The sequence below is a fragment of the Gymnoscopelus braueri genome (assembly GCF_963280865.1).
Source record: "Gymnoscopelus braueri genome assembly, chromosome: 1".
Classification (NCBI taxonomy): Eukaryota; Metazoa; Chordata; class Actinopteri; order Myctophiformes; family Myctophidae; genus Gymnoscopelus; species Gymnoscopelus braueri.
Genome location: NC_137603.1, coordinates 13,613,257 through 13,639,224, shown reverse-complemented (window position 1 = coordinate 13,639,224; position 25,968 = coordinate 13,613,257). Strand labels below are relative to the sequence as shown.

Genomic DNA, 25,968 nt, shown 5'->3' with positions numbered 1-25,968 from the left:
GATGAGTGGACTCTTCAAGGTGATTCAGACAATTCCTCAGTGTTTTAACCACTACGCTCCATACTTAGCCAACTGGATTCCCAAGGGCTCTATACTATACTAGGTCTGTTTTCGCCCTACACTAAATATCTTAGGCAAAAACAGTGGATCTACAAGCTATTATTGCTGAATGTTCCCCTTGAACAGGGATACTATAGGATTTATGAGGTTAAATTGCTGAAATATTACTTTGTCTGCAGTGTACAGAAACAGGCGGGTTCTAAACTAAAGCCTAATTTATACTTTGTCGTACGTCACAGAGTCGCCTTGTGAACTTGTAGATCTGCTATTTTAGGCGTGTAACACAAATGAAACATATACCATGGTATCATGGTGTTGTCTCTTGCCCGTGCAGATGTTAAGGCCCTATATTTTTGTGTGGTCATATCCATCGTATTTCAAAGCTACATCATTGTCTCCCAGCTATCAACTTAGCTTAGCAGAACTGATTAAAATGGAAGAGCAAGGTTAACAGGACATCTGTTTGGAAATCTGGACTGAGATTACCCAGCCTCATCTCACACAGTCAGAGCAGCAAATGATGCAATTAAGGCTATAAGTAATGCTGCCTCTTGGCCTTATTCAACCTTTATGTAACTTTTGTGTTCGCGGACAGACAGACACATAGACATGCCCATGACAGATGAATGCACATATACTACCATTATCCTTGACATTCGGGGAACTAATGAAAAACACTTAGAAATAGCTGTCTTCACAAATAGCTGAATTCAATTGAAATTCCGTTCATTTTCTCGATTGTGTCCTTTCACCCAGATATTCTGAGATGAACCTGAGATGCAAAGAGCAATTTGTTCATTCCATTTCAGGAGAGTTGAGTCTTACAAATCGACATTCTTGGGCCCTACCTTGAACAGACCGAATTATATCTCTTGTTGTTGCCATGACCACCGAGAATCCATTTACCACATCACTCTTTTGTTGAACCTAAATCTCCCATTAATTTAAGAACAGGTCCTTATTAGACCTGTTCAGCCATATTGGCTTTCACCTTAACCAAACTGCAAAATCACTTGCATGATAACCAAACTGCAAAATCACTTGCATGATAACATGAATATATTTATATCAAGAACAAACATTGACCAGCCATAAAAATTTGGAAGGGGAGTTTAAAAACCTTAAAAACGTCACAGGCTGGCCACAAAGTCCAAGATCCACATTGAAGCCACGCAGTTCTTGAGATCCACATGATTCGATTTACGTGAAGAGGTCACGTTTCACAATTTTCCACACTGAAAACAAACAAAACAGACTGTTAAAATAGAAACAAAATATCAAATGAATGGAGAAATCTATTCAACTTATTCTTCGCCATTTGGCGGCGCCATTGAGGGCGGCGCCATTGAGTTTTTCTCTGCGTGCTGCTTCATTCAATATCTGCTCACTTCCGCCCTAGTAGGCTACTGCAGGTGTGACGCAGGTAATCAGCAGTGTAGCCAGATTTTGCAAGAGAAATTAATGCTCTTGCAAAAGAGTGTTTTCATAGATGGCCAGGTCTATGAAAACAAGCTTAAAAGAAGCAACTAGTTTTACCACTTTACCTCAGCTATTTGAAAAATAGCAGATCTACAAGCTCACAACGCGTTGTGAACTTGTAGATCTGCTATTTTCCACACAAAAACAAGAATTCGCTTTATATTAATATACTTTCGAATTTTTTTAACAACACAAATCCTATATTGGGGTCTCTGGCACAACATATTTTCAGATGGGCGTTACGCGGACAAAAACATTAACCTTGACATGAAGAAAACAACATGATCTGGGGGTAAAAGCCCAAATAAGCAACTTTAGAAACAAGCCCAAACAACACAACACAACTACCAATATTCACAAGCAGCTTTACATAAAAGCAATCCCAAAGTCGCTTATAATAAGCAGACATGGAAATGCTGGTAAACGGGAAACCTTGGTGAATACCAGATATTAAAGTACAAACTTTTAATATAAATGGAAAACCTATTGGTCTTTAAACACGCACACACACACACACGCACGGCACGCACACATCTAAATAAATAGATATATCGATCAACACAATCACTTCAATAAAATTGCCACGGCCGCCCTGCTTAACCATCTTTATGTTCTGAGATGTTTTCCGAACATCTCAGAACCTGCAGGGTGTCTCCATAAGTGGCTCTGATTTTGTGAATTACCACTTTCCCACGCTCTACCACCTCCTGGCCTGGCGCCTCCACACGCTATGCTGACAGCAACCGTGTATGATAGATGTTCCGAGATCAGACTCCATAAAACTCCCATAAACTCTTACAGACTGATGTTTAAGGCTAATGCCTCGGAATAGCGTAAAACGTCTAGCTAAATCAATATTATTATGCATAATATGATGCTGTACAAGTGCCTCATAAGCACTTACATGTCCTTTAAAAAATGTGTACGTCCCAAGCCATCAATTACCTTTACAGTCTACCCGAATAACACGTTTAAACGACATTAAAGTGTGAATGAACTCTACTGTAAAATATTAAAGCTTTATGAAGCTGCTGGAGTAATGACTGCAACGATCTCTCTCTCTCTCTCTCTCTCTCTCTCTCTGTGTGTGTGTGTGTGTGTGTGTGTGTGTGTGTGTGTGTGTGTGTGTGTGTGTGTGTGTGTGTGTGTGTGTGTGTGTGTGTGTGTGCGTGTGCGTGTGCGTGTGTGTGTGTGTGTGTGCGTGACACTGTCTCAATCCTCCTTTCTTTGCAGAGAACTTCAATCAGACATTCTCTCTGAGCAGTATGCTTCCAATCCCAGGAAACAGCTGGCCTTGCATTTAGAACACATAGAGATTAGAGGGTAGATTTATTTAAATGCTCAAATCCAGAGTCAAACTAGACAGTATGGCACTTGCAACGCTACAGTAAGATCACGTCAATGCAGTAGTAAAGATTAAAACATATGTATTCGCTCGGACTGGCCTATAGCGGTCCGGCACCTAGGCAACAATGTTTCCTGTCTAAAGGCCTTTGCAGACAGGGTGCGATTAGTCAATCAGTTTTACCGCATGCGAAAAGACGCACAAATCGAACTGGGTTCGATTGGAAAAAATCGCACCGCCGTAAATTCGGAGCCGGTGTGCATGAGGACATTGAGAACCATGTGTTCATTTAAAAAATTATATTGTCCGTTTTTTCGGTGTGAAAAATCGCACCCTGTCTGCAAAGGCCTTTACACACTTCACTTCACGATCAATAAAGGTATAAAAAGCCCCAAAATAAATCTAAAATATGTATATATTTATTCATGTTCTTATCTTTGTAAAGATTTGAGCTTTATAAAACCTGCTGTTGGAGTTATAGTACCAGCTAAAACCTGTGAAGAGATTATGGAAAGCTACCAAACAATCTATTAAACTATTCTGCATAGTACCTCTCCATTCTTCATCTGTCATCTCATTTGTTAAGCATGCTTTATGTTCCAAATTGATCTTATTTGCTCTGTCATGATAATGCAAGAGACACGCCATTATCTGTGACTTCCCAAAACAGCAATCAGCAGACTGGATGAGTGAAGATGTGTGCCGTGTGCTGTCACACCATGTAATGAGTAAGCTGAGAATTAAAACTGCCTTTTCCAAAGGCCTCCAGCTCTCATTGGCTAGCATGAGGGACTGATTTGCATATGGTGGGAGTGTCCTGAGCCAGCAGTGGGATGAATGACTTGTTCAGTTCAGATGGCAATAAGGCAAAGCACTCAGCAGAGGTCTGCGCTGCTCAGCACTCAAAATGCCTGAGCGACTTAAGACTTCTCTGTCCCGGCTATAGAAACAACAATTGTTGGACAAGAATAACAAATATGTTCAAAATCAAAGCCCCCGGCCTTAGAAAGAGAGGCACTGCATGGGTAAGTGTCCTTATTATTCAAGTCTGAACAGATACAACTTTAGAGAGGAAAAATAATTTAAAAAAATACTTTTATGGTTTAAAGATTTGAATGTTAAGTATTAAATGCATTAACTTTTCTCATCTTTGTTTAACAATCTTCATTATACTGTTGAACTCCTTTACTAGATGTATCTTTAATAATGTTTTTTCTTCCAGGGTTTGTGCATCCTCTTGCTTTGCACCAACCCTCCTTTCTGTTTAGCAAATTTCAACCAAGCAAAGGAGCTCATCTATAAGCTAAAAGAGGGATTACCCCGGGGGACACTCATAGGGGCCATCGGAGTAGACTTACATTTGGATTTCACCGCCGACCCCCCCTTTGTGTTCAGCCTGCCTCAAAAGAAGGTCAGTGAACAGTATGTGAACCTAAGCAGTACAACGGGGGAGCTTCACACATCGGACGCAGAGATTGACAGGGAGACCCTGTGTCCCGACACCTCAAGGCACCAAGGATGCATCCTCTCGCTGGACGTGTTTGTGTTGCCTCAGCAGTACTTTCAGCTCGTCAAAGTCAAGATTTCCATCGAGGACGTAAACGACAACAGGCCCAGGTTCCCCGTGGAGGAGATCTGCGTGTCTGTCCCAGAAAACGCACCCGCATACGCTCGCTATGCCGTGGAGCAGTCTGCCGCGGACGCCGACGCGGGGCTTCACGGAGTGCAGACCTATTGGCTGGTTAATGACTTTGGAGTGTTCACGCTGGACGTGGAGGAGAACGAGGGAGGCGAGTTGACACCCTTCCTCATCGTGATGGAGCCACTGGACAGAGAGACGCAGGACGAGTACATCACCGATATCATCGCAGAGGATGGTGGGACCCCCCCACTTCTGGGAACAGCCACCCTGAAGATTCTAATCACCGACGTGAACGATAACTGCCCCCAGTTCACAGAGTCACAGATTAATGTCACTCTCCTTGGCAATGCTACCAAAGGAGCACATTTGGCTCGGCTGCACGCTTTTGACCCTGACCTCGGCGCTAATGCCCAGATCAACTATGCTTACAGTGAACGTGTGCCAAGGGACACCAGGAGCTTGTTCCATTTGGACAAAGTCACAGGGTCGATTAAGCTTGCGGGGAAAACAGACTCGGCAACCAGCAAGTTCTACAAGCTCACCGTACTTGCCAATGGCCCTGGTTGCATCCCCGCCGTCGCCACGGTTACCATTCACGTCATCAAAGTGGTCACGGGCCCCCCCGTGGTCACGCCGCGCTACATCGCGGTGGAAAAAGACGGCACGGTGTCGATGAAGGAGTCGGAGCCGGCGTTTTCTCCGATAGCCTTTTTTACCGTGAAAAACACAGACGTCAAACAAAAGGTTGACTGCCATTTGGAAGGCTCCGGCCCTTTCAGGTTAACCCCTTACAGGCTGTTCAAGGACGAGTACCTGCTGGAGACCACTGAGCCGTTGGACTATGAGCAGACACAGGAGTATGAGCTGATTGTGGTGGCCAGAAACGCACAAGGGCTGGTCATGAAGCTCTCCCTTAAGGTCCAGGTGCTGGACGAAAACGATAATGCACCGATGTTTCAGCAGTCTCTGGTGGAAGTATCTATAGAGGAGAATAACGCCCCAAACACCTTTCTGGCTCAATTGCAAGCCACAGACCCGGACAGCGGAAGACGTGGGGAAGTCAGCTACCACCTGCGGAGCGACACCCCTGGCTTGTTTCTGATCGATCGCGTGACCGGCGTCCTGTCCGTGGCCGCGTCGCTGGACCGGGAGGAGAAGGAGACGTACCGCTTCGTGGTGAGGGCGACGGACCAGGGGACGCCCAGGAGGGAGTCCGTCGCCACCGTGGTGTTGACGGTGCGAGACCGCAACGACAACAGCCCGCGCTTCATCGACAAAGACTTCACCTTCTTCGTGCCGGAGAACTTCCCCGCGTTCGGAGAGATCGGGGTCCTGTCCGTGACGGACGCCGACGCCGGGGAGAACGGCTGGGTGGCCCTCTCCATCCTCAACGGCAGCGACGTCTTCGTGATAGACACGGGCCGCGGCGCGCTGAGGGCCAAGGCGCCGCTGGACCGCGAGCGGCAGGGCACCTACCGGCTCTGGGTGGAGGCGGCCGACGGCGGCGAGCCCTCCCTCTCCTGCGTCGCCGCGGTGACCGTGCTGCTGCTGGACGTGAACGACAACCCGCCGATCGTCCTGTTCCCGCGGTCCAATCGGTCGTACATGCTGGTGCCGCCCGGCACGCTCCCCGGGACGTCCGTCACGGAGGTGTACGCCGTGGACAAGGACGCGGGCATGAACGCCGTCATCGCCTACAGCATCGTCAACGGGAAGGGCCGGGGCGAGCCGGGTTCGTTCGACATCGACCCGGAAACGGGCAACATCACCCTGAAGAGGGAGCTCAGCAACCGAGGTCTCTATAGTCTTCTGGTTAAGGTCAGTGACCACGGGCAGCCGGAACCCCTCCATTCGACGGTCGTGGTCAACCTCTTTGTCAACGAGACCGTCGGCAACGAGAGTTACGTCCAGAGTCTGCTGACGAGAGAGTCGGACATCGAGGTGGAGGAGAAGCCCTGGTACGTCGGGCAGATGACCGAGGGGCCCGAGAGCTACGAGCTGTTCCCCTGCCGGCCTGTGTTGGTCGCTCTCTCGGCCACGTGTCTGGGGCTGTTGTTCGTGGTGATCGCGTTGACGTCTTACATCTGTTGCAACAGGGTGCAAAAACACAGAGAGAAAAGACCGGAGGTGGAAATACCCTTAAAAATGAACGGCGACTCGATGCAAGTCGTGGACAGAAAGCTCAGGCAGATCTCAAGCATCTGACGCTTGACCCCATTAAGACCGGGAACGCATCTGTGTGTCATTTTTAGATTTCTAAAAATAGCAGATATACAAGCTCATAGCGCGGCACCGAGTGCCGCGCTATGAGCTTGTAGATCTGCTATTTTTGAAAAATCTTGAACATTCGTGGCAAAATCTTGGATTATATATATTTTTAAAGCGAACATTTGTAAAATATTTCGTTCCAGGAACCCCCAGAAGCAAAGATTTGAGTTACAAACGTCCGCAAAAAAAAAGAAAAAAAAAATCAAATATTTGCACAACTTTTTATGGTTTTTCAAAAATAGCAGATCTACAAGCTCATAGAATAGCCCAACGAAATCTAAAATGACACACAGATGCGTTCCCGGTCTTAAAGAGTTAATATAACACTCACACACACACACACACTGTTTACATGAATGTTTACAACACTCATTGCAATGAGTCTTACATGAAGTTGCTCTTTTTGCCTTTGATAATAGGATTGTTGTTATTGCAGCACAATGTTTTATAATTTAAGCTCAACGTGACAATCTGCCAATAGTAGGATTTTCTTATAATATTATGGGTATATAATCAGCAGCCCTTATTCCATCCATCATTTACGGTAGCTAGGACCAGTAAAACCAGTATGGATCAACAGCCTAATTGCATAGTGCTAAGAGCAACTTGATGAAGATATCTCAGTATACGGTATTTTGTAAATATTGTACGAAATGTTTTATAAATTTATATAAAATCATTACCTTGGCACGTCAAAGGGAAACAAATATTAATTTAACATAAAATGTATTTGTGACACACTTACTGTAACACATTGAATGGGTCTTTAAAGAATTGAATAGAATACGTTTTCAACAAGACATGCAGTAAAGTATCTTAAGTGCAGTATTTATTAACTCAAAAGTGGGCCCCAGACCACGCTGACAGTGTCAAGAATGTGCCCCCATAAAAATGACCAAAACCTCCCAAATCTTTAGATTAATAAAATGCTTACAAACATTATTGGGATCTATAATCATTATACAGTACGTCTCCAATAAGGATGCGTTAAGTATGAGATGCACTGTACAGACTGTAGAGTACATTCACTCAGATAAACAGAAGTCTTATGAGCTCTTTGATGTTATTCTGAACCCGTTTCACCTGAAGCACATCTTAGTAGTAAGACTGTCACCCATAAATTCCACTTGTTGTACACATTAGTGGAGGAATGAAAAACACATTTAAACCAAAAGGTTTGGAGGGCTTTTTTTTAAATGAAATACTAGATATTTAGCTCTGTGCAAAAACCTGCTGAGAAACAATATTATATTACAGTCATGTTCGGGAAGATACGTCAGTGCATTTCAAGTTAAACTGTAGAGCAATTCTGTCAGCAGTTCCTGTTTTATGTACAACACACGGTATATATGAATACATTTATTCCCATGCATATTGTCTACGATGATCGACAGCCATGATAAACTAATTGTCCTGCTCTCTGTGCAGACTTTCATTGGAGTAGCCATAGAATGCTGATGTGTGTAAAAACTTTTCACCGCTATGCTATTCCCACTGGTTTCTTTTATCCAAGCTGTAGGGTTTTTGTGTACATTTTAATTTCACTCTTTGTCATGAGACCTACCGTAGCAACACCCATCACATTCTACACAAACACCCAATGCTCAATATGTGTCTGTGAATAATGCTCAATGTTTATGATAGAAAATCACTGATAATTATTAAAAGTGCTTTATTTTTTATATCACATTCCATTTTCTCTCTAATTAATTGTACGCGTGTATCACTCGTGTTCACAAAATGTATGCGCCACAGTGGTGTAAAGTAACTAAGTACATTTACTTAAGTACTGTACTTAAGTATAATTTTGAGGTATTTGTACTTTATTTGAGTATTTCCAATTTCCAATACTTTTACTTCTACTCCACTACATCTCAGAGGCAAAAATTGTACTTTTACTCCACTACAATTATTGGAATACTTTAGTTAGTTACTTTGCAGATATAAATTGTTATATTATAAAACATACATTAACCACTTTAGCCCTATTTTATACCTAGGCTATTTGAAAATAGCCGATCTACAAGCTCACAACACGTCGCATTGCGACGCGTTGTGAGCTTGTAGATCTGCTATTTTCAAATATTTTAGTACTTTTACTCTAAACTCTCATTGTCCAGATAGGCAGACAGACTGACAGACGGAGAGAGATAAGGAAAGACAGATAGACCTACAGACATCTGATATCTAGATCTAATCTAGTAGTTCCTGGTCGTATATCTCTAAGCAGATGAAACCAGTATACGATTGGTCTGAACTGTTTAACTGGGACCATTACGGCCAAGAAAACTTTCCCCTAACCACATATACCACTACTTACAATTAACACCTTTCTTTCATGGGTTTGTTTAGTTATAATGTATGAAGACCTTCGTTGTTTTGTGCCCTCGAAGCAATTTACAGTACATTGCATTTCTCAACTTTACGGTTTATAAAATGGAGAGTGTACTGTAGTCACTACAACTGCAGCTAATAAGTTTACACACTCCCTTAACAGGAACTCACAGTGTTGACTTTGTGCATAATCCCTTTCTTTCTTCACTAAAAACCTGTCTAGGCTTGGCATCAATAATACAGGACACACGTAATGCAGCTGCGTTGAGAAAACAATGCTGAACAGTCCCTTGAGAGATTGACAGATAGATATGTCAAGATTGCTGCCTATATGTTGTAAATATATCTTATGATAGGTGTATGCTACTTCTTAGTGGGTATTCATTTAACTCTGAGAGTGTAAACATGTTTTTACCCTTACAAGTTCTTTTGGTTACATGTGTAAACTCTCTGGGTTATAAATGGATAAATTAACACTAAGGATTTTACTGTATAGTGTGATAGTGTGTGTTGAAACCAACTTGAGGGTTTTTCCACTGAGATCCATAGATTCTGCTGAATCGGACAGCAATATATTGCAATATATTTTCTTTAATGAAATTCCTTGTAAGTACAGAACAGTCAGCCAAACAGGACGGTCAGCAACGTGTTCAGGTTCAAAGTGTTAAGCTTCTTACTTTACCATCAAGCTGTTTGAGATGAATGAGTCATAGAGGGCTAGATGAACATAACCCAATGTTATGCTTGCTCATACCATGTGTGAAAGTGTGTGTGTGTGTGTGTGTGTGTGTGTGTGTGTGTGTGTGTGTGTGTGTGTGTGTGTGTGTGTGTGTGTGTGTGTGTGTGTGTGTGTGTGTGTGTGTGTGTGTGTGTGTGTGTGTGTGTGTGTGTGTGTGTGTGTGTGTGTGTGTGGCCAGGTTGATCAACAAGAAGGGGCAAGTTTAATAATTCATAAAAACTGTTTCCTTTCAACTGAATGCTGTTGCTTATTTCGCAGGAACAGAGATGTAATTCAACCCTGGGATAGTTATAGTATAGCTCAATGAATCCTATTTGTTCTGTTCTGTATTACACTTCAATATGAACTTCAATGCTGTCCTTGACTAAAGAAATTATTACCTGACAGGTAGTCAGGTGAGGGTACATTCAATCAATACTGTACATCTATTTTTCATCATCGTTCTTAGATAACCTAATCCAGTACTGCAAAATTATAGTGGTGGAAGAAGTAAAAAGTAGCAACACCACAAATATATCTGCTACAAATAAAAGTCCTGTATTCAAACTTTTACTTGAGTGAAAGTACAAAAGTATTGGCTTTTTTTTATTACTGAAGTACAGTACTAAATATCCTCAGATAGGTCTACTTTCCACCACTGCAATGTTTATTTTACATTTTGTGTTTGTGTTTTGCGTTCCATTGGTGTATTTTGGTGATACAATATTAGAGCATATTTTCTGGCAAATGCGAGGCAACCACGGTATTGCACACCAAGTTAGTTACAGTTCCGTCGAAACAATCAAAGCAACCGCAGAGTTGAATGTGACTTGATGAGTTCATTCCAAACATTACATTACATTACACCACGTTTTACACTGAGTAAACAATTGCGACACATGATTAACTGCCATAATAACAATGGAGGCTCGCTGTTTTTTGTCAAACTTCTTTCCTCCTCTCTCACACCCCCGGTTTCCAATCTGACGCTGTAAAAACGCAGCAGCTGCCGGGCCGAGGAAAAACACACACACACAACAGTAATACTAGCCCTTCAGCCAGGCTGTGGCTTTAATCCCAGCTGTGTGGTCATGATGGAGTGTTGCTTCTGTGTACAATAACAAACACTGATTCTGATTAATAAAAGGTAACATTTCATCATGACTTTACATTCCACCTGCATGAGGGCCACAGACTGCTGTGTGTTGGGGAAAATTTAGCACAACGCATTAATAATGGTTAATACAAAGTTTTTTTGGGTTTTTTTTGTTTGTTTTTTCAATTGTATACAGTCCGTGTAGTGTGTCATTGTCTGTATCTTTATTACCTACTGTTGGTTATTTTTTTTTTATTTATTGTCCCTATCACAATATTTTAGAGAGAGAGAGAGAGAGAGAGAGAGAGAGAGAGAGAGAGAGAGAGAGAGAGAGAGAGAGAGAGAGAGAGAAAGACAGACAGACAGACAGACAGACAGACAGACAGACAGACAGACAGACAGACAGACAGACAGACAGACAGACAGACAGACAGATCGATGTCTAGATAGATGTATAGATAGATGTATAGATAGATGTATAGATAGATGTATAGATAGATGTATAGACAGACAGACAGACAGACAGACAGACAGACAGACAGACAGACAGACAGACAGACAGACAGACAGACAGACAGACAGACAGACAGACAGACAGACAGACAGACAGACAGACAGACAGACAGATACTGTAGATAGATAGATAGATAGATAGATAGATAGATAGATAGATAGATAGATAGATAGATAGATAGATAGATACATGGCTGCTTCTCCAACCATGACAGATTGTCCTCCACGTAATCAACACTGTCGATGATCATTACACTGGAATATACAGCTGTAGTACTGTCTGCTCCATCCAACATGATCCCAACAGTGACCCCTGACCTTAAAACGTAATCTTAAGCACACATTTCAACCGGCTACAGTAGAGATAATGGCGTCCCTGTGTCTGACAATGAGTGGACTTTCACATACCTCAAACAGCTGGGGGGCAGGGGAGAGAGGTGGAGTCTATATGGCTGGGGTCACCGAGACAGATTTTCCACATGACTGATCACCTCGCAGTAATCCCGAGCTATAGCTGTAATTATACTGGTCTGGTTGCTTTACACCTAATGATCAAGCAGGAAGCGGAGAATATATGCGAATTTGCACAAATCTCATAGTATGTTAATGCCCTTTGAACCGCTGGTGATCTCCCTGGGTTAGTGTTCTGTGTTCCACTTAGAGAGCGTCATGGCTGAAAGAAAAACGTTCTTCTAATAATTGAGGGGTTCCCACTCAGACGTCAGTAGGGATTATCCTCAGATCATGAGAGAGAGTGCACACAAGACTGTCAGACCATCATCAGTGTCACAAATATGTGTTTTTGCATTGCAACTCCTTATTATTGTCTCCGCCAGGCCGAAAGGCATGGCGAGAGAGTATGTTTTCGCCCCTGTCCGTCCGTCCGTGTGTCCGTGTGTCCGTGTGTCCGTCCGTCCGTCCGTCCGTCCGTCCGTCCGTGTGTCCTGTCTGTGTGTTAGCACCAAATATCCGGCACCGTTGGCCCGGTCGCTGCGAAACTGTGCACACACACTCCCTGGATGCCAATTCAGAACCTCTGCCTAAAATTTTTCACATGGGCCTGTTATAGCGCCACCAGGAGGCTGATTTGTGCAAAACCCATTTTCTCCCATTACTCCTACAGTTTTTAACCAAACCTCATGCAAATCGGTACACAGTATCTCTATAGTCACGTGATCAACCATGATCTGTCCGATTTCCCATATTCCATCCTCATTGGCTAAGGTTACCATCCAAAGTTTGCAGGATTGGTCCGTTTTGAACAAACTGCCTCAAATCATGAACGCAGCTTGCCATTTCCATAAAATTGCACACGCACATTCCCACTAGGCCGAGGAAGAAATGGCACTTAAAAGTTTTCACATCAGCCTCATGGTGGCGCTATAACAGGCCGATTTGCATTTTTAACTATAGACCGCCGAAGTCTGACGTCATTTACACATCCTTTGTTTGTCTACCTGGTTTGCAGTTTTCCACCCCCGTTCTGAATCCCATAGACGTATTGAATATCGCGTCAAATAAGAACTGTGTTCCAAAAATAAACACATGACCCCGGCGGGTTGACTCTTATGGATATGAAGCATCAACTGACGGTGAGAAAACGCTAATGTTACTTCCGCCGAATTAGTTACATTTTCGCCAGAAACAGACTGTATCAAATATAAGTGACTGACTATCATAAACGATACAGAACCTCCTCCCTGACAATAACGCCGACACGCAGTGTTTATTTTTGGACCACAATTCTTATATGAGACGATTCTAAGATGACCCAATGTTATTCTCCATAGAGAAATTACTTCCGCAAACCTGGGGATGAACGAGTGACGTCAGGACTTCGGTGCTCTATAACTGCACCGATCTGCGTGAAACTTTGCACGCCTACTCCCTAGAGACCAAGGAAAAACATATGCACTGCATTTTTTACATCTGCTTTTTACAGCGCCACCAGGAGGCCGACTTATGTCAAATACATTTTTGGATATTAATCCTTCAGATTTTATCCAAACATCACGCAAATCGGTACACAGTATCTCTATAGTCATGTGATCACGCATCTGTCCGATATTTCATATTCCATCCTGATTGGCTAAGGTTGACTTCCAAAGTTTGCAGGATTGGTCCGTTTTGAACAAAATGTCTCAAATCATGAACGCGGCGTGCGATTTCCGTGAAAATTTGCACGCACATTCCCACTAGGCCGAGGAAGAAATGCCACCCTTTTCACATTGGCCTATTATAGCGCCACCAGGAGGCCACAATAACTTACCTGACCTGGCGGAGACCTGTACTCCGAGGAGCACTTTTTCTAGTTGTTGTTCTTTTTGCACTAAATAAATGAATAGTTACAGGTAGAAGCCATGCACTGTAAGGCAATTATATACTCGCTCCCTCCCTTCAGCCCTCTCTCCCCCTCCCTCTCTCTCTCTCTCTCTCTCTCCCTCTCTCTCTCTCTCTCTCTCTCTCTCTCTCTCTCTCTCTCTCTCTCTCTCTCTCTCTCCCCCTCCCTCTCTCTCTCTCCCTCCCTCTCCCTCTCCTGGAAAGCCTATCTGAAATTACATTAAATTGTTAATGGCGTAGACAGCAAGTAATTACTATCAGTCACGGCCCTGATCCCATTTCCAGATTGGCTTTATTGTAATGCCTCCGCCTTGAAATCAAACAAATACAGACACAATGAAGGGGGCCCGGGTTGGGTTACGCAGGTCGAGTGAATGAGAGAGAGGCTACATTTCCCCCCAAGTTATGACACCAAATACCCCCCCGACCTCCACCTCGCTTCATTCACCACGCTTCAATAATGCATCTCCATATTATTCTCTCGCTGGAAATCACTGCCTTTGATCTAATCAGACTTTGACATGCTGTGATGCAACAGAATATAATCCAACAGCACCCTTTTGATCCAGCAGTGGATTATGTTACTAATTTCCTTCATTCCCACCCAGTCCCCCGGTTTTTGCCCTTGATTTCATCTGGTTCATTCCAGCCAAATAGAGAGGCCAATAACGCATTTCATTGGAGAATTGCTTTTTTTTCGTATGCAGCGCTGGTGTTTTCCAGTGGTGTAAAGTAACTAAGTATATTTACTTAAGTACTGTAAGTATAATTGTGAGGTATTTGTACTCTACTTGAGTATTTCCAATTGCCAATACTTTTACTTCTACTCCACTACATCTCAGAGGCAAATGTTGTACTTTTACTCCACTACAATTATTTGAAAACTTTAGTTAGTATAGTTACTTTTCAGATATAAATTATGATATTATAAAACATACATTAACCACTCTAGTCCTATTTTATACCTAGGCTATTTGAAAACAGCCGATCTACAAGCTCACAACGCGTTGTGAGCTTGTAGATCTGCTATTTTCAAACATTTTAGTACATTTACTTTTGGTACTTGAAGTACATTTTGATGCCAAAACTTTTGAACTTTTACTCAAGCAAATTTTTAATTCCGGACTTTTAGTATAACAGTACTTATAGTACTTCTACATTGCAGTATTGATACTTTTACTCAAGTAAAACATTTGAGTACTTTTTCCACCACTGGTGTTTTCCCACAACAATAGTTTTTACAGCAGTTCATATTCCAGAAGATGATGTCATTTCAAGATGTCTGACACGTTGCCATGGCTACCACAGCCAAACACAAATGTAAAATGCAAGCCTGGCTAATGAGTGCTCAGGATTAATGTTACTGAGATTAGGCAATTTTGATAATCTATTGCAGTGGTTCTCAACCTTTTCAGTCCGTGACCCCCCAAAATAATCTGAACTTGAACTGGGGACCCCCCATTTAGTTTGACTCCGTTCCACAGATAAATATTGTGAAAATAGCCGATCTACAAGCTCACAACGCCTCATGTTGCGAAGCGTTGTGAGCTTGTAGATCGATTTTTTTTTGCCTCTTTCTTATATTATTTGACAATTTGGCCAATGTTTTATAGTATAGTTTGTTGATTACTTTTGATGCAGTAATGGTCTTTTTTTTAGATATCAAAAGGGTCTTTAAAGTCCTTAAATTGTCACTTCACTATCATCTGGGGACCCCCCAAAATCATGTGGGGACCCCCCTGGGGGTCCCGACCCACAGGTTGAGAACCACTGATCTATTGTGCATTCTGTGTTTCAACTGTCAATTAGAGGTGAAATGTTTTCACATACTTCGCCAGATGACCACAAGAAGATGGTATGGAAAAAAATACACTAAGCAATAACTTAATCAAAATCAAAATCACAGTGATCAGAGCTTTGCCACTATATACGATTATGCTTCCCCTGTTGTGCTCTCGTGTAAATCCTATAGTGCAAGTGTATTGTCCAGACTGTACTGAGGCCATGTCCAGAGAACCTTAACTAAGCTTTTAGAATGGCACTATAGCACTTAAAGGCCATCTGAAAACCTCTTTAGAGACTGTATTCCGCCAAGGCCAAACGTGATGACCCACTTCTCACAAAGGCATTGTTCATAGCATTGCTTGCATCTGTCGTGAGCCACAGACACGCTATTGTTATTCACTTAGTGTACATCATTTTTTTGGTTTTGTGACACGTGTGTGGTTAAATAAGACCAGTGTGCGTAAGGAAATGTTACGTACATATCCTGAAGTGATGGCCACTATTTTAGATTTATTTGCTCTTGCCCACATGGCATTTTAACCCATTATGACCTGGAACGCATCTGTGTCATTTTTTTATTTGAGCTAAAAAGCATTATTTTACACTTGGGCTACACTTGGGCTATTCAAAAATATCAGATCTACAAGCTCATAGCGCGGCACTCTGTGCCGCGCTATTAGCTTGTAGATCTGATATTTTTGAAAAATCGTGAAAATGTGTGCAAATCTTTGAATATATATTTAAAGCGAACGTTTTTAACTCAAATCTTTGCTTCTGGGGGTCCCTGGAACAAGATGGGGGTCCGCGACCAAATACATATCATTTTGGGGGTCCTTGGCATGAAAAAGTTTAGCACCACTGATATAGAAACATACGTTTTAAGGACACCAGGGTTAATGTGATTAACATACATTTTTATTAAATCGTTAAATTGATATTATCAAAGAGACATCAAACATATGTCTACATTTCCCAAAATGAAATTTTGAAGAAATCCCCACCCACGATAAAAAACAAAGTATATGGAAATAAGTGTGGTAAAGGGATATTAAACAACGTTATAATGTAGGCTGCAACAACAGCCTGTCTGTAAACCTTGCCACACTTCAAAAACAGGTTATTATTAGAATGAAGGCAACCGGAGGCTGACGTACCTCTAAACCAACGTGTTTAATGAAATATTAACATGTTAGGACACATAACTCATGGTCAGGAGGTTCATGGCAGGGTGGACAGTAGTATGTGGGGTACTCAATCAATAAAGGGACTGGGGATTAAGGAAATCTGGGCCAGTAGGCCTATCTGGTGGGGAAGCAGTGAAGGGGCCTAATAGAGACCCAGAAAGGCTTAGAACCGTGTTTCCCAAACAGTGGGTCTTGACCCATTTTTATGGGTCGCAACATTCATTTTCCTACATTTAAAACATATTGTTATTTCAAAAGATAAAAAATCTAAGAAATTCCATACTATTAAAAGACTTTAACCCATTAAGACCTGGAACGCATCTGTGTCACTTTCTGATTTCAGCTGAAAAGCATTATTTTACACTTTGGCTATTCAAAAATAGCAGATATACAAGCTCATAGCGCGGCACCGAGTGCCGCGCTACGAGCTTGTAGATCTGCTATTTTTGAAAAATCGTGAAAATGTGTGCAAATCTTTGAATATGTATTGTTTTAAAGCGAACATTTTTAACTCAAATCTTTGCTTCCTGGGGGTCCCTGGAACAAAATATTTTGAGATGGGGGTCCGCGGCCAAATACATGTCATTTTGGGGGTCCTTGACATGAAAAAGTTTGAGCACCACTGATATAGAAACATACGTTTTTTTCGGAAAACTGTTAGGATTTAGGAGACATTTGTAGAATCGGCTTCAGGTCTTGGGTTAAGAAGTATTGAAAGTAGCAGATATACAATCTCGTACCTTGTAGATCGGCTATTTTCAGTAGTTTGGGTCCCGGGGGAGACTCTTTTGGATCTGGAGCTCAAATGTTTAGGAACCACCGGCTTAGAAGGAAGGGATGCACTGCAGATGTCAAGTAAAGATGTAAAGCATGATAAACCATACAGTGCAATCAAAATTGTCACTGCATTCCATTAAAAGCATACTATTAACACCATTAACACAACAGACTCAAGGTCACTTTCACATAAGGGGGGATAGGTCTCATTGCCCACGGTAAGCCCTAAATGCCCAGTACCCACAGTAAATGAAGTATCATACTTACATTATTGTCTCCGCCAGGCCGAAAGGCATGGCGAGAGTATGTTTTGCACCCTGTCCGTCCGTCCGTGTGTCTGTCCGTGTGTCTGTCCGTGTGTCTGTCTGTGAACAGCTATATCTCCGGCACCGTTAGCCCGGCCGTTGCGAAACTGTGCACACACACTCCCTGGATGCCAAAGCCTAACCTCTGCCCGAATTTTTCAGATTGGCCTGTTATAGCGCCACCAGGAGGCCGATTTGTGCAAAACACATTTTTGATATCACTCCTACAGATTTTGTCCAAACATCACGCAAATCTGTACATAGTATCTATATAGTCATGTGTAAAAGACGCATCTGTCAGATTTTCCATATTCTATCCTGATTGGCTATGGCTTCCAAAGTTTGCAGGATTGATTCATTTTGAACAAAATGCCTCAAATCATCAACGCAGTGCAGCACGTGATGTCCGTGAAATGTGTCCGATTGAAAGGCCTAAGAAGAAATGGCACCCTTTTCACATTGGCCTATTATAGCGCCACCAGGAGGCCACAATAACCTAAAAATAATAAATCTGACCTGGCGGAGACCTGTGCTCCGAGGAGCACCTTTTCTAGTTGCATACTGTATGCCCAATTGGTCAAATAACTATGGCACACTTGTATGAATGTACAACATGGAAAAGAAATAGAGACTACAAGAATTAGAAATGGTCCTCTGTCAATTTGGCCCAAGAATAAACTGTGATAGGTTTAGTCTGCAGTGCTGCCCAAGAAGGCTTGTTCCTATGACAAAATAAGAACCATAATGATTGCAAACATCAAGGCAAACAAAAATAAGCAGCATTTGTGGAAGCCAATGTTTGTAAAATAGTCTGGGTCGCGCCTAGCTGAAATGTGTGCCCAAATATTGCAAAAATCCCCGTAATATTTATACATTATATAATACACAAAAACAAGATCACAACCTGCTACAAACAGGCATGTTCCCAACTTTCGGGAGCTCTCTTTCCTCAACAATTCGTTTTATTTGTTCGACTTGGTGGAATGCTTAATGTATGAGAGCCTTTGAGGCTGTGCTCACACATTTCAGGACTTCTCTTTCTCCAACAATCCAATGTATTTGTTACAGCTTGGTAGAATGGTTAATGTATGAGCACTTTGAGTTTCTTACTCCTGCAATAGCAGCAGGCAAAGAGGAAAATGCCAATTAACTCCGTCATATCATTTCCAATTGCTCCCTCTGGGTTCCAAGCAGTGGTGGAAAAAGTAGTCACATTTTTTGACTTAAGTAAAAGTATCAATACTACAAAATAGAAATACTCCGTTACAAGTAAAAGTCAGGAATTCATTATTTACTTGAGTAGAAGTACAAAAGTATTGGTATCAAAATGTACTTAAAGTACCAAAAGTAAAAGTACTAAAATGTTTGAAAATAGCAGATCTACAAGCTCACAACGCGTCGCGATGCGACGCGTTGTGAGCTGGTAGATCGGCTATTTTTAAATAGCTTACGTATAAAATAGGGCTTAAGTGGTTAATGTATGTTTTATAATGTAATAATTTATATCTGCAAAATAACTAGTAACTAAAGTTTTCAAATAATTGTAGTGGAGTAAAAGTACAATATTTGCCTCTGAGATGTAGTGGAGTAGAAGTAAAAGTATTGGCAATTGGAAATACTCAAGTAAAGTACAAATACCTCACAATTATACTTAAGTACAGTACTTAAGTAAAGTTACTTAGTTACTTTACACCACTGCCTCCAAGTCACAAACAGAATATCACAACCAATAGTTTTCCTGAATATAGAAAAACAAATTGTAATTGATTCAAGAATGCTGTAACTTGCAATACTTAGGTTAGGCGTGCATATATCAGGTACTCTGTTGGACTACTGTGGCTCAGGTCAGGAACAGGGTCATAATCTGCACACCATTACTATTGTTCTGGTAGAACAAGTTGAACAAATAGTCAGCGCTTCAACACCGTTCAACGAGCGATGATGAGAAAAGCCGGTCGCCCTGGCTGTCCTGACAACACAGGTCGCCACATAGGATTACTTCTCTGTGTGTTTAATACTGCAGGAACGCTCTGCTGCTGCTGCTGCTGCTGCTGTACTGGAACTGCCAGTTCTTTGTTTACACTGACATGTCTGATGCTGCTAAATGATGTCTCACCTGCTCGTGAGACTATATATATATAGAGTCTCACGAGCACAAGACACTATATGTTTTATAGCTGATGCTCTTCTATTGCCGCACCGTATTTAATGTTACTATATCTGCTGTTTTAACCGCCTCCTTCATTGCTATTTCTGCCAACCATTTACCTTATGTATATATTTGACTCTACTCATATCAGGAATAATCTCTAATTCTTGTTTTGCAAACATGTTCTATAGACTACACCCTCAGTTTGCTCATTCTGTTCCACATACAGTATGATAATTAGTTCATTATTATGTTACAATTTAATTTACTCCCCAAAGAACTGAACACTGAATACTGATACTATTTTCTTTGCTTTTCCAGATCTATCGTTCTCTTTTAATCTTGTCTCAGATCTTGTACGTGGAAAGCATGGGCCGGCGAACACGCGGAAACGCGGCCTAACGTACGGACAGACACGGGGACAAATCTACAGTGATAAAGAATGCTCAGGTGTATGACAAAGTTACTAAATTGATTTGGTCCCAAACAAAGATAACTACTGGCTGGATTTCTGTGCACCTTCATCTTCTCCAGATATTGATTTTATGACCCCATGACCTTTCCTCTAGCGCAGGGGTCTTCAACAGGGGGTCCGGGACCCCTAGGGGGTCCTCAGAGTTACTACAGGGGGTCCGCCAAATCTTTGTGTGATATGATTTTTTTTTTTACCTTAACCACTTGAACCCTAGCATCCCTTTTCCTGAGGAGAACTTTAGACAAAAATAACAAAAATAGCAGATCTACAAGCTGTGTGAGCTTGTAGATCGGCTATTTTCGGCAAAGAGGTATAGGTGTAGAGGGAAATAAGAGCAGACCAAGTAAACAAAAAAAGTTTAATCTGAAACAAAATGTTACACAATATAGAGGGGGTCCCTGCTTCATCTCTCTCTCAGCTAGGGGGTCCCTGCTTCATCTCTCTCTCAGCTAGGGGGTCCCTGCTTCATCTCTCTCTCAGCTAGGGGGTCCCTGCTTCATCTCTCTCTCAGCTCGGGGGTCCCTGCTTCATCTCTCTCTCAGCTAGGGGGTCCCTGCTTCATCTCTCTCTCAGCTAGGGGGTCCCTGCTTCATCTCTCTCTCAGCTAGGGGGTCCCTGCTTCATCTCTCTCTCAGCTAGGGGGTCCCTGCTTCATCTCTCTCTCAGCTAGGGGGTCCTTGGCCTGAAAACGTTGAAGACCCCTGCTCTAGCGCCACCCTTAGGTGATACACATCGACTTTTCACACAGGCTAATAATTAGCTAGTTATCTAATAATAAATAATCTAATGATCACAGGAGGAATTCTGTCTAAGTACTGATCTTATGACCCCATGACCTTTTGGTTGGTAATGCCAGTGGGATCAAACCACTCCGGCCCAGTTGGGTGTAGCTATAGTGGGGCTTTTAGACTCTCAGTTGTTTTTCATAACGTTCTGCATTCTTTTGCCTCGCCGCCTGTGTCCAATTAATAGATTGTACTAGTGACAGTTGAGTGGGTTGAACCTGGCCATGCGCTGATGACCCTCTTTGCACATTAATAGATTGTACGAGTGAAAGTTGTGTGGGTGGAACCTGACAATGCGCTGACCCTCTTTGCACCTTTAATCTCGGGTATATAACGCGATGGTATTCTTTTAGCACGTACAGTATCTACGGTACTTGCTGCTATGTTGGTCAAGACAAGTCAAGTCAAGTCAATTTTATTTATAAAGCACATTTAAAAACAACCAGGTTGACCAAAGTGCTGTACAGCATGATAAAAACAACATAAAAATAAACAGCATTGCAAAAACATTTTTAAAAAGAGCATGGGGGAGGGGGGGGGTGCAGACTAGATGGAGAAACATCCAGGGTGGATCAAAAGCTAGGGAGAAGAGGTGTGTTTTGAGTCGGGTTTTGAAAGTGTCCAGGGAGGGGGCGAACCTAACAGTGGATGGAAGGCTGTTCCACAGATTTGGGCCAGCCGCAGAAAAGGCTCGGTCGCCTTTTTGCCTCAATCGGGCGTTCGGAACCTTGAGAAGCCTCTGGTCAGAGGATCTCAATGTCCGGGTGCTGTCCGGGGGGCCCAGCAGTTCAGCGATGTAGGGTGGTGCTAGTCCATTTAAAAACAAATAAAAGGATTTTAAAATCTATTCTAAATCTGACTGGCAGCCAATGGAGGGAGACCAGTACAGGGGTGATATGGTCTCGCCTACGGGAGGTGGACAGAGTACTCGACCCCAGTACTTGAGTACGAGTCATACTACATATATTGTATTGATTTGTCCCCCCCCCCCACCCCTGCAACCCCCCCTCTTCTTATTCTCTTTTGGCCTGGAAAACCAGACAAATCTGCCAATGCCTCTTTATCCTTTTTTCGAAATAACAAAAATAATGGAACTCACACAAAAACAAATTTCAAAATAAGAAACTTGTTTTTCAATCCCAGGTTTGCTTTCTAGCCACCCAGGCATGAAAAAAAGAGAGGGAGACTCCTATACTTCATTCAGTGAAGATCCAGGGCTGAATGTGACAAATAATGGCCCGGTATGGCAGGCCTGTGCCAAAAAAGAAAGTCTGCTGCAAATAGCTGCCTGGTTCTTTTAAACGCCTCAGGGTCCAAATCGATTCTGTGAAATAAACGCCCGGGCTATACTATTTGCTTGGGACATGTGGTATACTTGCTGCTATGTTGACGCACCTTATACCGCTAACCTCATACTGTACCATGGATATGCTATGTGTATAGAGTACCGACGTCCTGACGTCACTCGTTCCCCTGGGTCGCGGAAGTCATTTCTCTATGGAGAATAACATTGGGTCATCTTAGAATCGTCTCATATAAGAATTGCGGTCCAAAAATAAACAAACTGTCCCGGCGATATTGCCACCAGGGCGGTGGCTCTGTATCGTTTATGATAGTCAGTCACTCTTGTTTGATGGTCTATTTCTGGCGAAAATGTAACTAATTTGGCGGCAGTAACTAATTTGGCGGCAGTAACGTTGGCGTTTTCTCGCCGTCAGTTGATGCTTCAAATCGCTGGGATTCATTTGTTTGTTTTTGGAACACAAGTTCTTATGTGACGCGATATTAAACACGTCTATGGGAATTCTGAATGGGGGGAAAAAAACGACCCGGGTTGTAGGATGCGGTGCTCTACATGTAGTTATCTGTTGTTGATTTGTCTCCTCCCCCCTTTCTCTCTTCTCATTCTCTTTTAGCCTGGAATACCAGACAAATCGGCCAATGCCAGGCTAATTCTCTTTATCCTTTCTGAAAAAGAAAAAAAAAAGAAAAATTTCAAAATAGGAAACTTTTGTTTCCAATCCCAGTTTGTTTCCTAACCCACCCAGGCATGAAAAAAAAAAAGAGATGGAGGAGACACAGAGACAGACAAGAAGTGCAAACAACAACATGCAGGCAGAGAGAGATAAGGGCTTGTGATGTGGCTTGCTTTGGTCTCAGGTTCTGCCACTGCATGGTGGGGGGGGGGGCCGGGGGACCGATGCTAATCTGCCATATGGCATCAGTTCAGCCTACCCTCCATTCATCCGTATAGGGCTCACAGCGGTGCAGAATTATTTTCTCCTCCTCTCGCAAAGAATCCCCCTTAACCCATGCGACCCGGGAAAGCATCTGTGTCATTTTTAAGATTTATTTGGCTTATTCAAAAATAGCAGATCTACAAGCTACGAGCTTGTAGATCTGCTATTTTTGTAAAAATCGTGAAAATGTGTGCAAATCTTTGAATATGTTATTTTTAAAAGCGGACATTTGTAACTCAGATCTTTGCTTCTCGGGGGTCCCTGGAACAAAATATTTTACAAAAGTTTGCTTTTAAAATATATATATTCAAAGATTTGCACACATTTTAACGTTTTTTCTAAAATAGCAGATCTATAAGCTTGGATATCTGCTATTCTTTAATAGCCAAAGAAATCTAAAATGACAGAGATGCGTTCCCGTATTGAATGGGTTAAATGGAACACTTGAAAGAGTTCCTTTTGGACATAAGACCTGGTTGGGTCCCATCTTCCAACATAATGAATGATATATGAGGGTGACAGTAAAAAAAAAGGTCCAAGCTGTTCAGTGACCAACAGTATAGATGTTCATGGTTGTTCCTCAACCATTCCCTCTTGTATTTGCCATTCTTCTACTGCCATAAATCTGCCATCCCATGCATGGAGATGAAGAAAACTTTGCACAGGGTTCCAGTCCATATGCCAAACTTCTTCAACTGGCATTGTGGGCCAATTGGTGGCGCTACGGCAACGGCCTACATTTTTAAACGTTGGAAATTCAGAACAAATCAGTCATAAGTGCTAGCACTTTGGAACTTTAACCAAAATGTAAAAAAACAAGAATCTAATGCTTTGACTGGAAGGAATTATGAAGCCCACAGGGCATCAAAATGTATTACTGTAAAGAATTCTGTAAAAAGCTACAGCAAATTCTTGCGAAATACATTTACAACAGTCATCACTGTACAAAATAACGGACAACATTTTTATGTTATGGTAGATATTTTGTGTCAGAATTATATCTAAAAAACAGATGAAAAAATGTCACTTTTGGCCAATAACTCCTGAACCAGTGGTGGAAGAAGTACTCAGATATTTTACTTGAGTATCAAATTAAAAGTATCAAAACGACAATATAATAATACTCTGTTACAAGTAAAAAAGTAAAAGTATTAAAATGTTTGAAAATAGCAGATCTACAAGCTCACAACGTGTCGCGATGCGACGCGTTGTGAGCTTGTAGATCGGCTATTTTCAAATAGCCAACGTATAAAATAGGGCTAAAGTGGTTAAGGTATGTTTCTTAATATAATAATTTAATCTAAGTTTTACAACATAATAAGTTATATCTACAAAGTAACTAGTAACTAAAGTTTTCAAATAATTGTAGTGGAGTAAAAGTACAATATTTGCCTCTGAGATGTAATGGAGTAGAAGTAAAAGTACTGAAAATTGGAAATACTCTAGTAAAGAAAAAAAGTACCTCAAATTGTACTTAAGTACATGTACTTAGTTACTTTTAATTCCACCACTGTCCTGAACTGTTGACCCGTACAATCACATGATGGTTACGATTGACTTCCAAAGTTTGATCTGCTCTGCAAGGAGTATCACCGATTGGGCTATTCGGATCTTTCCTGCGATTGAAAAAGGTGATAATACCCTTTAAGTAAGAAATAAATAACCTCCTATGGTATATAAATCCTCTTACAGTGGATGAAGCTTTATGGCTCTCTGTCTGCGGACGGTGAACCAGGGCTGAGAATTTGAATGTAAAATCTCTCCAGACCAAAGGTCAGCCAAAGGAAGATTACAGTAGCTGTGATGAGTTAGTCAGTACAGAGAAGGTGTAAAGAGGGAGAGAGGGAACACTTGCATTAACCTTTATTCAATCCAGGAACGCATCTGTGTAATTTTAAGATTTCTTTGGCTATTCAAAAATAGCAGATATACAAGCTCATAGCACGGCACCGAGTGAATTTTGCAAATCTTTGAATATATATATATATATATATATATATACATTTTTTACTCAAATCTTTGCTTCTGGGGGTCCCTGGAACTAAATATGTTGAGATGGGGGGGTCCGTGGACAAATACATATCATTTTGTATTTGGGTTCTTTTTTTAAAAACTGTTAGGATTTAGAAGACATGTTGAATCCCCAGAAGCAAAGATTTGAGTTAAAAATGTTTCATATTTTTCAAAAATAGCAGATCTACAAGCTCATAGCGCGGCACTCGGTGCCTGCTATTTTTGAATAGCCAAAGAATACTTAAAATGACACAGATGCGTTCCCGGTCTTAAAGGGTTAATAAAACTGCTTAATTGCAGAGAGAATATGACAGTGAATCAGCAAGTAGTGATAACTATAGTATAGCAGTGATAACATATTGGTTGCCAAAACGGTTAGGAGGTTAAGAGCTGGTTAAGTTGGTTAAGTTGTGAATTATCTGGCACCGTGGCACATGACTTTACTGATGCCCGTAACATA

At 41.9% G+C, this 25,968-nt stretch overlaps 1 protein-coding gene across 1 annotated transcript; it reads left to right on the top strand.

Annotated features, from left to right (window-relative positions):
• The first annotated feature begins 3,751 nt into the window (after positions 1–3,751).
• pcdh20 (protocadherin 20) lies at positions 3,752–6,776 on the top strand. Its single transcript, XM_080445129.1, has 2 exons — positions 3,752–3,909; positions 4,107–6,776. Exons 1-2 carry the CDS (start codon positions 3,862–3,864, stop codon positions 6,729–6,731), a joined length of 2,673 nt encoding a protein of 890 aa, XP_080301255.1. The 5' UTR covers positions 3,752–3,861; the 3' UTR covers positions 6,732–6,776.
• The last annotated feature ends 19,192 nt before the right edge of the window (positions 6,777–25,968 follow it).

What these genes read in the sequence shown, in the direction of transcription:
- pcdh20 (XM_080445129.1), top strand. Translation starts at nt 3,862, where the DNA reads ATGTTCAAAATCAAAGCCCCCGGCCTTAGAAAGAGAGGCACTGCATGG. An exon ending in GAAAGAGAGGCACTGCATGG is followed by an intron (nt 3,910 to 4,106) that starts GTAAGTGTCCTT and finishes TTTTTCTTCCAG; the next exon opens with GGTTTGTGCATCCTCTTGCT.